We start from the raw sequence: 15,255 nt of genomic DNA on the forward strand, positions 1-15,255 counted from the left end.
GATGATCATCTATCCCACAAGACATCAAAGATGAAAGGAAAAGAAAATACTAAAAGAGAGGGCAAAAGAGATAGTACAGCTTTCAATAGAAAGTATAAAGATTAGCAAAAAGAATACTTGAAGCCTGAAGTTACACCTTACACAAATTGTTACACGGTGTTCAGAAAGATCGAAATTTGTGATGTCGGTACCTATAGCCTTGTGGTTAGGCTAACATATCGATAATTATGAGATTGCAGTTTCAGGAGTTCAAGCCTCAGCTCAGTCTGATATTGCGTCCTATGGAAAGGCACTTCACACATATTTCCAATTTGGCTCAGCCATTTCCGAGATGAATGTTTAGTTCAAAGGTCTCACCTCTTACACAATCTAATAATAGTGTTGATAAGGGCATTAACCCTATATCATTTCACCATTTTCACTAGAGAAATACTTATAAAACAGAACAAAGAAGAATACAATTGTCAAACACTTTATTTGACTTAACATTATTTTTTGTCATACCAGAAGCTAGTTCATTCCTAGAAGCTTCACACAAAGTTTCTATTTCAGACTTGTGACACATCCTTACAAAAGAGTACAGAGGTCGCTTTATCTCTTCTTATGCTTTCATTTCGTTACAAAGTCCATGTGCATCTTTGTCATTCTGATTTTTCCTTTAATTTTCTTGCTCAATCCTTGCTTCTCTACTCCTGCTCTCCCCCCCCCCCCCCCTCTCTCTCTCTCTCTCTCTCTCTCCGTCTGTCTCTCTCTCATTCATTCCCCAGGAAGAATTTAGGCTACCAAAAGGCCATGACTTTATGAACATGCTTACATACTCATAATAGCACATGCTCAGATGGCATTCACGAGGTAAACAGGAAGAGAAACGATCTCCCTCTCTCTCATGTTCTCTCATTGTTCCTTTCCTCCCACTATCTCTCGTTCTCCAATCTAACTTTCTCATTAAACTATAACACAGCTTCTGTTTATCACAAACACATACTTTCTTCCCAACAATGCCAGGTATATCAGCCTTTACATGAATATCAAAATTTTTCTCCACTTCTGTTACACAAACACACAACAATCCCAGCAAATCAATCAAGAAATGGGTACACTCTCAGATTATCAAACATCACACATTTTCTCTACTTTCTCTTCTTGAGAACGGTCCTCATACTCTTGCGTTGAGAGTCGATAACTTGTTTCTCTCTGAACACTTCTGCCATCACCTGCTCTTCTTCCTCCTCCGGCACTCTGCTTCGGTAGTCAAGCATCAAGTCGTGTTTCTTCCATGGCTCAGCAGACTATTTACAAAAATGGATATAAAAAAAGACCCAGTCAACTTAATAACCAATCACAATTCATCCCAGATACAGTTCAGTTTTAGTTAAAAACAGTTTTGCTAAAAATGTTAACAGAATTTCTAGGACAGCAGTTATCTCAGTCATTTCAGGGCATAAGCCATTTTTTCCCCCAAATAAAATACACCAAGGTCAATTTATCAACCGAAAAGAGTGAAAAAGTGAACAAAAGATACAGCACTCTGCACAAATGCAAAACCCAATAATATTAGTCTCACCTTACCTGTGCAATTCTTTTTACCTTTAAACCAAAGCATTATCGACCTTTCAAATGAAGGCTCTATCTGTGTTTGCATCTCGTTTCTAGGTTTTTGTCAGGGTCCTAGCTACATAGTCACTAACCACCTTCTCTCCTCTTTTTCACAAACTCAGTTGGGAAACATCCACAAGGCTTTAACACAAAAAATTCTCATTATAACTAGTCGTTAAAAACATGTTTTCAATCTTCTTGTTCTGAGTTTATTGATGCACTAGCAGATTCTATCTCACCTTTTCTTTCCTCCTCATCCTCTTCTCATTGACTTCGAAGGGTTGAACACCCTGTAGATCATGGGCCTCCCACCTACACTCCCACTCTTTGGTAGGTTTCAGCTTCACCTGATGGAACACAAAGACAATTTGTTAAAAGTTAAAAGTGTAAGTATTGTACACCTACATAAACACAAAGAGATTATCTGGCAGGAAGGTTGCTCCCAACCCTGCCTGTCAGGGGCAACCTGGCCACAGTGCGATATTATTTAATAGCTGACAGATAAGAAATATTTAATAGCTGACAGATAAGAAATATTTAATAGCTGACAGATAAGAAATATTTAATAACTGACAGATAAGAAATATTTAATAGCTGACAGATAAGAAATATTTAATAGTTGACAGATAAGAAATATTTAATTAAATACAGGGTGATCCCCAAAAAACCAACCTGTACAACTTTTTTTTCTGAATATCTCACACAAAACATGTAGGCCTACTAGAATGTGGTAATTTGGAACAGACATTATTCATTCAAAAGGAATTTGTTTGACATAAAATTCATAATTATAAAACTTTATTTTGAAAACGAAAACGGCCTTAAGGAAAAACACCCATAAACGCAAGCTGCACCGATTGAAATTCTTTACGGAAAGATACGAATCGTTTGGTTTGCTTTTTTCCCCTTCTTTTCTTTCTAACATTTAACTTTTCCATCCCAGTAACATTTAAACAATATTTCATTTCTCTTATAGAATTAAAAACTGACATTGTTATTCTAGACGTTAGAGCCAGTGCTCTACATGTCCTCCTTTGGATTCGAAACATTTTTTACGCGCTGTTTGTCGTGGCCAAACAAAGGACACGCCAAACCATGAATGCCTAAAACCACACACGCCGTAAACTTTTCATTACAAAGTGTCTTCTAGATATGATAGGGGCAGGGTGAGGTGCCTAATGGACAGCATTTGTAGAGTTTACATGTCCTGAAAGGGGAACAAGGGGTCTGCCACTGAACTAAATGTCATTGAGGAAATATTCACGCTTTTCAGGACGACCTAGGAACCATGAACACATTGCCATAATCTGATTCATGTCAACCTCACGAACATGAAAATGATACTATCATATGTGAAGATCTACCATGAGAAAGCGGACTGTTGGGGTGTTGGAAAGTCCTAGCCGCAGACATCGTCAGCGGACAGACCTATCATATGGGACTTGACTCTATTGAATTCGGTATCCTGGTAGCATTTAAAGGGGTGCAAACTGTGCATTTTCTACCTGAAGTGGTCATTTTTTCTAGGAATTTTCAATTCTGATTCTCTATAGAGATTCAAACTGACGGAACATCTCTACCCATGACATCAAAGAAGGCCTTGAGGGCATCTTAGCTTTCTTGATGTACTTTGAGTGAAACTTACGAAATGTCGGGAATGAAGGGTTGGAGGCAAGGGAATGCTCAATACAAAAAACGCTCTCTGCTCTTTATTTAACTGAACTGTGATCTCAACAGGCAAAAGAAACTTGGGAAAAACAATAGCTGCAAACTTCTGTTGACTTGTCAGACTACTGTAGCTTGCAATATGTTGCAATCGTTGAGACTTTTAGTGGCAGGCCTAATGCGAACTGGTGCTTCATTCTACACAAAAGGGGACAAGGCAAAAAATGGGTCGTTTTCTTTTTCGCTAAATAGAGCAAAACTATAGAGTGGAACTATCTAAAATGAATATCACGCAAATTCCTTTTGGCTGCCAAATATTGTGTTCAAATTTGAAACACAAAGCGACAATGTGAAAGAAAATATTTACAAAAAAAGTTGTACAGTTTTTTGGGGGATCACCCTGTATTTCTCCACTTGAGAATCAAACTCAAGTCTTCTGTGTTTCCCAGGGCCACTTGTATATCAAAGAGAATTAAGACTTATGTGTTTGAAGTTGGATTATCTGAGACTGAAATAAACACAGAGCTTTGGAAGTAATATAATATAGATGGTAGTTTTGCTTTCACATCACATTAACGAAAATGTCTTGCTTCACTTTTCTGTGTTCACTAAGCTCAGAGACAACTCAAACACAAATAATACAGCAATGATGAAGATGATGATGACGATGATGCGAATGGTAATGATGATGATGATATGATGGTGCTGGTACTGATGATGATGATGATGATGATGATGACACCAACCTTGGTAGTATTGAGAGGCACGTCAGCCCCCTTTGGCAGCTGCACGGGCTCCATGTCGAAGCTGAAGGTGCTGTACTCAGGGAGCGCATCACGCAGATAGTACAGCTGGTCATCCAGACGTTTTTCCAGCTTGAGGACTTCGATGGAGAGAACTTTTGGGTTGTACATCTCATACATTACTTCCACTCCTGGAAGAGAAACACATAGCGTGGGTTTGAGTAAAAATAAGCATATCAACTCGATAACAGTTATATAGTTCGCGTGAAGAGTAGCACATTGACTTCCGAATGGTCACTTAGTCTGACCAAAGAGAAGGGCACCAACATGATAACATTTTGTTTGAGAAAAGAGAAGCACAGCTGTACATTCCTTAATGGTGAGAGGAATAAGGCTGAATTAGGCCTGCATGTTGTTACAGTTGCAGGTGTTGACTAAACGTCTTTTGATATGAGTCATCTTGTCCTAAGGGTAAACATTCCAACTCCGTAAAACAACATTCTAGCTACAGAAAAGCCTACGAGAGAAATTCAAAATATAAATGTCTGGAGTAATGTTGACAACCCCTAAAGAGATAGGTTACAGCTGGACAGAAGAAGATGGTGTCTTGATGGTGGCCTATACTCCATTAAAGGATGAGAAAGGCTGATGATGATGATGAAAGAGAAGCCCATCATTTACTGTTTGGAAACGGTGGGACTGACAGACAGAAACAAAAGAGGAAAGAAAAGAAAAAGAAGAAAGAACTACAAGACAGATGCACTTGACAGCCATATAAATTTAAGAGATATAGCATAAAGAACAAAACCCTCAATGATGTTCCCCTTGTTTCTAAAATGCATTATTTTTGTATGCATTTTCTTTTACAATTTAAAAAGTACAAAAGTAAAAAGATACAGTCACCCAAAAAATGCCCTGATCCCTACCTAGGCCATCCACAACATTCCTGAGGACAAAGTATGCCTTGAGCCCGTATTCTCCTCGGTCTATACAAATACCAACAAATCTGTTTTTTTTGGAAGGGGCATAAGCATCGGCAACAGTCACCGCCATTATGCTACCTGCAAAAGGTCAGAGAGAGAAAAAATTCTCAAAACCAATGAATAAGTATATTTGTTTCAAATTTATTATGTCTTCTATTTCAATAACAATACAAAGTCACACTTGACACAAGTACCTGTGAATACACAACCAACATATACTTGAGGACACACGAATAACAGGTGCAGACGAACATACATACAACATAAATCAACTTGAATATCCTCCACACTCTCTCTTCTCTCTCTTGCCCTTTTTAACTCCCAGTGGAGCACAGGCCATCAACAACATTACTCCAGCGAAGCCTGTCCTGAGCATCCTTTTCTATCTGTTTCCATGATGTCCCCGGTTTTTCAATTTCCGCTGATACCGCTCGCCTCCATGTCATCTTAGGTCTTCCCTTCTTACGCTTTCCTTGTGGGTACCATGTTAAGGCCTGCCTGATGATGCTTGTCCGGGGTCTCCTCAGGGTGTGTCCAATCCATTTCCATTTCTTCACCTGAATATCTGCCTTTACTGGCCTTTGGCTTGTTCTCTCCCACAGTTGAGCATTCGTGACTCGATCGTACCACTTGATCCCCACTATCCTTCGTAGGCATCCATTTACGAAGCTCTGCAATTTCTTTGCTGCTGATGCTGTGAGCCTCCATGTCTCTGAACCATACAGAAGAACAGTCTTCACGTTTGTTTTGAAGATCCTCAGTTTGGTGTTCAATCCCAGTCCCTTAGACATCCATAATATATTCCTGAGAATGATGAATGCTGCTCTTGCCTTTTGGATTCTGACCTTGATGTCTTCGTCTGTTCCCCCTGCCTTGTTGATGACACTTCCCAGGTAGGTGAAGGATTCAACATCCGCCAATGGTGCCCCTTGCAGTGTGATAGGAACGTTGGCTGCATTCATTCGTAGAACTTTCGTTTTATCCGTGTGAATATGGAGTCCAACACTACGGGAGAAGGTCCTGAGGCGATCTGTTTTCTGTTGCATCTGGGCTCGACTGTGGGAAAGAAGTGCCAAGTCGTCGGCAAAGTCCAAGTCTTCCAGCTGACTGGAAAGGGTCCACTGTATGCCACTGCGTTGTCCCGATGTTGTCTGTTTCATTATCCAATCCACTGCTAATAAAAAGAGAAAAGGCGATAGCAGGCATCCCTGTCTCACTCCTGTATTCACTTCAAACGAGTCTGTTCGCTGCCCTCCAAGTAAGACACTGCAACTCATTCCCTCATACATCTTCTTGATCAATCTCACGAACTTGTCAGGTATTCCGTAGTGGCGCATGAGCTTCCATATTGAGTCCCTATCTAGGCTGTCAAAAGCTTTCTCGTAGTCAACAAAGTTAACGTACAGGGAAGAGTTCCACTCGGTGGACTGCTCCACTATTATCCTCAAAGTTGCAATCTGATCTGTACATGATCTCTTTTTACGAAATCCTGCCTGCTCCTCTCTTAGTTTTGCATCCACGGCTTCTTTCAGTCTTTCCAGTATGGTACGACTTAAAATCTTCCCCGGAATGGAAAGGAGCATGATTCCTCGGTAGTTTTTACACTCATGCAGGTCTCCTTTCTTAGGTAGTTTCACGAGCAATCCCTCTCTCCAATCCTGTGGAAATTCTTCTCTGTCCCATATCTTGTCAATAATTCCATGGAGAATCCCTGCCGCAGTGTCGATATCCACCTTGAGAACTTCTGGGGGAATTCCATCTGGGCCGGCTGCCTTGCCTTCTTTCTGGTGTCTTATCGCCTCCTTGATCTCCTCTAAACTAGGCTTTTCTTCACTTACCCCCAGATCAATCTCTGCTGGTGGAATGTCAAACTGTTTTTCTGTCCTTGGTCTGTTCAGCAGCTCTTTGAAATGCTCCTTCCAGCGTTCTTTCTGTTCGTCTGGATTTGTGAGAAGCTTTCCCTCTTTATCCTTCACTGGCACATCTGCGTTCTTGTATCTGCCTGCAAGTTTCTTGGTGGTTTCATACAGTCCTCTCATATTTCCTGCCCCTGCTGCTTCCTTTGCCGCGTGCGCTAGGTCATCTACATAGTTTCTCTTGTCTTTCCGTAGACTGACTTTTAACTCCTTCATTGCTTTGGTGTATTCTTCTTGGGCCTTTGCTTTGGCTGCTCTTGTCTTGACTCCTGTTTACCTGATCCTTTTTCTTTTTCCTTTCTTCTATCTTCCTCAAAGTGGTGATCGATATCCAAGGCTTGTGCTCACGTTTCCGTTTCCCCAGTACCTCTTGACACACCGTGGTCCAGCCTTCTTTTATTGCCTCCCATGTTTCTTCCACGCTGCTATCCTCGCCTAGTGTTTCCAACACTTGGAACCTGTTCTTAACTGCTACATTAAACTCCTCTCTTGATGATGGCTCTCTCAGAAATTCCACGTTGTACCGGTACCTATGATTATTGACAATTCCCTGTCTTCGCTTTAGTTTTAGTCGGATGGTTGAAATGAGCAAATGATGGTCCGAAGCTACGTCTGCACCCCTGTAAACTCTAACATCCCTCATTGATCTCCTGAATTTCTTGTTGACACATATGTGGTCAATCTGGTTTTCAGTTTGTTGATCTGGCGACACCCATGTTGATTTGTGTATCTGTTTATGTGGGAAAACAGTCCCTCCTATCATGAGCCCATTTGTTGCACATATTTCTGCAAATAGTTCTCCATTCTCGTTTCTGACTCCAAGTCCGTGTTTCCCCATGATTTCTTCAAAGCCTACAATGTCACTGCCTACCTTAGCGTTGAAGTCTCCCATTAAAATCAAGATGTCCTTCCTTCTAACCTGATCAATAGTATTTTGAAGCATTTTGTAGAAAGTCTCTTTTACATCCTGGTCATTATCATTGGTGGGGGCATATCCCTGGATAACATGAAGGTTGATGCCTTTCTTCTGTGAACGGAATTCAGCTGATATTAGTCGCGGGCCCTCTGCTTTCCATCCTATCAAAGCCCGCTTGGCGTGTGTTGATAACAGAATACCTACTCCTTCTGTATGTGGCGAGTTTTCCTCCAGATGTCCAGAGTAGAGGAACTGTTTCCCCTGAAGCAAGTTGGCACTCCCCTGCATTCGTCCATCTCGTCTCACAGAGACCCAATATGTCCAGTTGGTAGGCCTCCATCTCTCTTGCAACCTGCAGTGCCTTCCCTGCCTCGTACATTGTACGAACATTCCAGGTGCCAAGTCTGGTGGTTTTTCTGGTCGACAGCAGGTTTCTCGGCTTGGTGGCTTCCTTCCGGCTTTCACCACCCTGCGTCATTCTACACTCCCTATTCTCTCCTCTCCTCGTTGATGAAGGTCCTCCATCTTCCAGAACTGGCGGTCGTGTTGTTTTTGCTGTTGATGTTTTTGTAGCTGCTTTTGTTTTATGGGAAAGGGCTGCTAACCCTTTGCCCAACCGACCTTAGTCGCCTTGTACGACATGCGCAGTACGGATACAGTGGTCCTATTCTTTGCTCCCCTGTCTCTTGGACAGGGCCCCGAGAACCACACGGGTGATCCTCCACACACTGAAAGCAAAACAAAAGGTTTTGTGTTCTGACCATGTAACTGGTTTCGTTCAAGTTTTTCAACATGCAAAAAAACAAACAAAAGAAGGGATATATGACTTTATGAGTTCAATTCCAAAATGAGAAATATATCTTATTGAATATTTCCATTTTTCTGAATATCCAGTAGTCTCGCAATCTATTATAATGATGGCAACTAGGATAAAAACAGACACAAAATTTTTTTATATCATGTGCTCACCCTTCTCTTGTCACAGCTTTTATGTTCTCATTAAAGAAAAAAGGAGACGAAAAAAACCCAAAACATTCTTTTAATCAGCTGCTTATCATTGTACCTTCCCAATTTAAATGAGGAGGCGGCAAGCTAATGACTTCACCGAGGTGTTGAAACTACAGTCTGTGTAAAGAATTCTGTTCGAAGGAATGAGCCATTTTTGGAAACATTTAACACTTTAACCTAAAACTTAAAAACTTGTTCTGTAACTTTAATTTTATAAACAAAATAAAATCTTTATTTCAGCCAATGATTCTCTCAAGAAACAGCTCAGGAGAACTAGCTTTAAAATATTACCCTAAAAGTTAACAGTGAACTGCTATTTAAGAAGATATATGAATAGGTAACATTTTCTTGCACTAGTGAATATTGCATACACATATCATACATTAATTTTATTTTTAAATTGTGGCCATTCTGAGAGTTTAACTTACTTAACTCAAGTAGAGTGTTATTGCCTTATTAAAATAAAAATTTTAAGTTTTTGGCTTGTCTTATCTTGCAACAATCCCTCTTTCACAACTCAACATTTATATATCAACAGTAAAGATATAAAGGAAGTAGAAGCATAAACATTTTACACAATGCAGCAAACAGTCCTTCAGAGTTGTAGCCACACTTTACTGGCAGTTTTTTTTGGCAACAAAGACATACCCACATAGAATTCCGGAATATTCATGATGGCCCTTCTCCTCATCATGTCTCTACGCTCAAGTTTCTCCAACACCCTGTCTCTTCTCTCCCAGTCCGGTCGAGGCATGAACTCTGGCATAACATATCTGACAAAGAAGAACATATTTGTGTAAAGAGAAGCATCGACACAATTAAGTTATTTAGTGGGGGAAAGACTAGTAACTAGGACCTACCAATGGCATCTTATAACCATCCGCTTACAGAGAGGAATGACTTCTAAAAAACATTTAAAAATCAATGTAATCCTCGAAACACTGCCATAAAGTAAATTCAATGAAATTGTAAAAACTAAATAACTTATTCATACGCTGCATTAATCTTCAAATAAACTCAAGACCAGTCTATAAACCAAAGCAAAAATTTATATTTGGCAAGAATAAACTGTGAAGTGCAAACATAATAGAACAAATCAAAGCTTGTTTTGAGTAAAACAAAAGCATGGCTAAGATAGTTTCGGTTTTTTTAAACAGCGTTGGGGACCCACTAATTCAACAAACACCAGACATGACTAGGGTTGACAGTATTGATACAGGCTGATTTGTGATGATGTGAGTAAAGAGAAGCAAAAATAGTATTTATGTGCTGTAAAACAGACAGGCAAAAACAACATAAGGAAAGAAAAGAAGGACCTACAATTGGAGACCTGCCACTCTATGAAATCTGTAAATCTCAGGGGGAAAAAAATCAGGATTGGAATAGGTGAAAAAAAAATCGGGATCACCGACAAATCACCAGGGTGACTGCCGAGCCAACTTAAAAATTGTCCGGGGGTGTCCATAAATATATATGTTTATGCACTGTGTGTGTGTGCATGTGTGTGTGTGAGCAAATGTGTTATCATTATTAATTTTTTAAAATCCTGAAGTATAACATCAAGCACTCCTAATCCAAGTGTCTAACCCCCCCCCCCCCCCCCCGCCCCCCCGATAAGTTCAAAAGACCAATTTTAACCAGTGAGCATGAACTCAAGTTGACCCCACCAACGGACAGTCCCCGACACACGCGGAATTCCCACGCTGAAGTCATGTTGCATGATGCGAACCAGTGGTTGAAACCGTTAAATGTCGACGAGTCTTGATGGCGGGCCCGACTAACCAGAATTTGGACAAGGCTTGTTTTGAAAGTGTCAGCACAACTACAAATAATATTGATCATTTATATTACATATTACAATTGAAACAGTTATCAGGACATCATTGGAGAATTTTTAGTGGAAGCAAAAGCGGAAGTAGATCTTAAGAATGTCCCATGCCAGAATGCCAAATGGATACTATTTCGATTAGTCTATAGTTCAGATAACATGTGCAAGCAAAGATCAAACACAACTTGAGGCGAGTCAACTACTAAATCATTGATATTTAGGAAAATAGTGCTCCAAGTTCCTGCTAACAATAAGTCATTCTCACTGACTACGGTTCCCGTCACAGGTACGGATCCCATACCCCGACGGGATGGACTTTGCGGTTTTGTTTCAAAACTTGTGCTTCTGTCACATGTACGGAAACAGACTCCAGTGCTAGTTTTACCACCTTGTTTCATGCAGAGTTTTGCGGAATTTGCGAAGTAACTTTTCAATTTATTGAAGGAGAAAGACAGTCTCCCCAATTGGGGTTGAACTGACCAGAACTGGCACTATGTTTTTCTATACAGCTGATAGTAATTTGACAGTCGCGTCGAAGTAACGTTCGAAGAAGTCGCATGAACAAGAATCACATAAGTTCGCTGTTTTTGATACTTCTGTTCGTTTTACTAGTTCTAGTGACTCAGAATATGATGTGTGTTATGTACCCGAACACAGCCCGACTCTTAGTTTTCGGATTAGATCTAGCACTAGTACTGGTGTTGTTCTAAGCACAACGAAATCACAACTCCATTCCCTACATGTCTCATGTAATTCAGTGTATGGGTCTGAATCAACGAGAGCATAATCTACAGCTGGCTGTCATAATTAGAAGGAAAGCAGTCTACGCCAGCACAATACACTTTACACACAGCTTTCATTACCTGTAATTCCTGGGAGCAGTCACTTCTGTCTCCTGCGAAATATTTTCTGTTCCCGTCTGTAGGGGTGAGTGCCTGTGCTTGTCTACAAGCTCAAAATGAAGGAAATTTTGCTTTCTTCTAATAGCCTTGGCCATTTCAGCCCTTGTCCTTCTATAGTTGATGACATGAGTGGCATTGTGGCTTTTATGAGCCACAGTAAGTTGACATGGAACAACTGCAGAAAGATAACAAAAATAACTCATTATATACAACGAATCACCTCTGCATTCAAAATAAAATGTTACTATTTTTGGTTACGATGTATTATATTGTCAAACAATATACTAGAACTTGTCCAAGAAGGCCATCCGTTGTCGAGAAGAAAAATGGTGGATTCATTGCTTTAGACTTTAGGGGTCAAACTGCAGTAATTTTTGCTGCAGCACATATCCACTAAAACTGTCACGTAAATCAATTCTTTTCAAGAAAATCTCCAACATGATCGTAAAACATCGAATTTTATGTGGAAAAACAGGGAGGCATGCACCCCTTCTTAATCGTAACCCTCAGGTTTACCTTAACTTTCCAAACTTTCTATACCTTGGGGCGGGGGGGGGGGGGGCTGTGCATGTCCTCCAATAGGTCCAAAGCATGGAAATTACGGTGCAATAGTCAATAAGGATTACTGAATAGTGGGATTAAAAACCATCAAGTATTTCAAAAAATATTTATTTGCGACAAATATAGAGTCGATATTTATGAATGAGTGTAGCCGATAGCATCCTGAACAAGAAAAAGGCCCTATTCAATACCTCAGCATGAGACAGTAGTAAAAGTGTAAAGTAATGCCAGAGAGAGAGAGAGAGAGAGAGAGAGAGAGAGGAGAGAGAGAGAGAGAGAGAGAGAGAGAGAGAGAGAGAGAGAGAGAGAGAGACACACACAATGAAAAAAGAAAGCTCAACAGGCTGTACAAGAGCCAGCAAACTACCCTTAGACTACAACTACAAACATATAAAGTTACACTAGATCTAGACCTAGAACACTAAAACAACACAACAACAACAGTTTAACAGTTCAGATTCATTTTTATAAATCAATAAAGTTGGAACTGGTCAAAGATGCTTAAAAATAATCAAGGAAGTACTTCTGTAACAAGCAGCCACCCCAACAAACACAACAAAGAAGAGACTGAACCCTAACTCTACCCCCCTAGACCTCCTAAAACTCTAAATTCTTTAAAAACCCTAACCCTGCCCCTAGCCCAACAAATCCTACCCTATCCCTATCTCCTACCCCTCTGTTCTACTCTGTCTTATAGAGGTGGCTCGTTACGCAAGTCCTCCCATAATTAAACTCAAATCGTAGTAATGGGTGCAGAAGCGAAGGTGGGTTACTTAGTAACTTACTTAGCTTGAAGTCAGTGGTGGTGGGTAGTGAAGGGCTCACGGGCTTGAGCCTCTTCCCCCTCCCCACCCACCATCCCCAACTCTATCCCAAAGTTAATAAAAGTTTCTCAATAAGGAAATAAGCAGTTGAAACTGTTATGACCTCACGCAATGACCACAGAGTGATCAACTTGGCAGCTTGCTCGTTTATCCAATCACTGTTGTCACTGCTTACAACTATAGTAACCTAGCAGCCAATCAAATGTCTTTAGGGCTCAGCTACAAAGGATGAGCCCTTTCTCACAGAACCTTCCTTAATGAAACTCTTCTTGTAAAAAAGATAAGACTTGAAAAAAGAATACTGTACTGAGGGCTCACGCTCTCCTAGCCCTGACAATGAGGTGAAAGTTTACGACACACTTTCCCCCACTGACACAGATACCTAGGTGCTCATTGGTTCTTTGTTAGAGGTGTATTCATTCAAGTTTCTCGACTACACGGCCTAATCCAGCTCCTAGAAGCAATATGTTTGAAGTGCTGGGTGTGCATGTTTGTGCGGCCGAGATTAAACAGTAAATCAGGTCATATTACTCTTTTAAGGCAACTTTTTTATTACATGAAAATTAATTTAGAGGAAATTTGGAGGTGAAACGACTATGTCCCCGCCATCAACAAGAATTTAACTAAGAACAAAGTGATGGAAAATAAAGGTAACTCTTCTCGTTTGAATGGTTCTCAAAATGCCGTGGCTCACCGTGAGTATAAAAAAAACAGCGCTCTGTGGAAATTGCCTTCCCGTTCCATTGGCAGCCATTTGGAAACTGATACTGATGATTAGAACTAATTCGCCATGTAAACGTGAAGATTGCGGTTCTTTTTTAAATTATTATTTTTGCAAGGGGGGCAGGCCTCCCTGAAAACCCTCACTAACAGGGGGGCAAGCCCCCCCCCCTTGTCATGGCTAGTGAAGTGTGCATTTCATTAGTAAACACGGTGGGTGGGTCCACTAATTCAGTCTGGCCAAAATAAATTTTTAATACAAAAAAAAAGCAGAAAAATATTACTACTGTAATGTGGTAGGGTTCACTTAGCCTACATGGCCACTTTTGTCCTTCACACAATCACTTCTGTTTCAAAGAAATTCTTGTCTTATTATAGTAATATAAGATCTAGATTAGATCTAGATCTAGATACTAAGTTATCATGCACATTGTAAACAAACGGGGAGGCAATTTCCAAAGAGCCCCGAAAGACCATCACTGTTTAGTTCTTATTGTTTACTATTTGGTGGTAAAGAAGTGGAAGCAACGTAAGCCCCACCCAAATTTTGGTCCACCCACCGCCACTGCTTGAATTTGAAGTCTGATCGCAGGGCAAACTGGGCTTACTGGTAGAGAGCTGAGAACACAGTGAAGGGTCGGGCGAAACAAGACAGAGAAACCTAGATCTAGATTTAGAATTCTAGAAATAATGGCGTCGGTGGCCTAGTGGTTAGGCTCTCGGACTCGCAACCGTTAGGTCGCGGGTTCGAATCCCGTCAAGGGCCTGAAGTTGTGTCCTTGGGAAAGGCACTTTACACGAATTTTCCTCACTTCACCCACCAGGTGGGAATGGGTACCCGGCTATAGACAGCGAAAGATCTTGAAGGTTTGTTAGTGTTTGTTGAGCGCTTAATCAGCTGCTTGCACTGTATGCTTCTCGGGAAGCTGAGAATGTTTCGGAGTGTTCTATTGTCTATTGTCTGCTGGGGTAATAATATAGTGTAAAGCACATAGCCTGCTGTTGATGAGCGGGGATATAATGCGGGTGATCTTATACTTTAGCACGTTAAATTCCCAAAGTCTACTAATCCCCAACTCAGACCTTCAAAACTTTGAAGTGGGCTTAAAAATGTGCAAACTACCGTAATTTTGTCATGAACAGATCGTATCAGTGGTTTTCGGTCTTCCATCATGATTTTGAAAGCTGGCCATTGAGCGAGTATAATCTTGATGACATAGAATTTTGATCCAGATCTGATAGTGGTCGCTCCTTTCAGAAGTCCTCAATTGAAGAATTTAATGTGCTAAAGTACAGTCAAACCTGTGTAAGACGGCCATCCATTGTCAAGGAGAAAAGTGGCCGTATAAGACAGGTGGCCGTCTTAGGCAGGACTGATCAAGATGAAGAAAACAAACCTTTTCCATCTGTGGTCCCAATCGAAAGTAGCTGCATTGTTGTTGTTTTTGTTGTTGGTTTGTATTTTGTTTGTAGTTTTTATTTTGTTGCTGATTTTGCACAAGGATGACAATAAAACGAAATGTATCAGACGAGGAAGACCGAGTGCCATGTTAAAACAAACACATGGGTCGCCACCACTCGGAGAACGAGCGA

The 15,255-nt window shown here is 40.7% G+C and overlaps 1 protein-coding gene across 1 annotated transcript in view; it reads right to left on the reverse strand.

Moving 5' to 3' along the window:
- Positions 1 to 456: 456 nt before the first annotated feature.
- LOC101845226 (39S ribosomal protein L19, mitochondrial) overlaps positions 457 to 15,255 on the reverse strand; it is a gene marked incomplete at its 5' end in the record, with an annotated part of 16,275 nt that continues 1,476 nt past the window's right edge. The window contains 6 exon segments of the mRNA XM_005093288.2: positions 457 to 1,289; positions 1,836 to 1,943; positions 4,008 to 4,195; positions 4,931 to 5,065; positions 9,476 to 9,600; positions 11,519 to 11,732. Of these exon segments, the coding sequence (XP_005093345.1) occupies positions 1,131 to 1,289; positions 1,836 to 1,943; positions 4,008 to 4,195; positions 4,931 to 5,065; positions 9,476 to 9,600; positions 11,519 to 11,732 (929 nt within the window). The 3' untranslated portion in view covers positions 457 to 1,130.

Source organism: Aplysia californica, unplaced genomic scaffold (assembly GCF_000002075.1).
Source record: "Aplysia californica isolate F4 #8 unplaced genomic scaffold, AplCal3.0 scaffold00061, whole genome shotgun sequence".
NCBI classification, from domain to species: Eukaryota; Metazoa; Mollusca; class Gastropoda; order Aplysiida; family Aplysiidae; genus Aplysia; species Aplysia californica.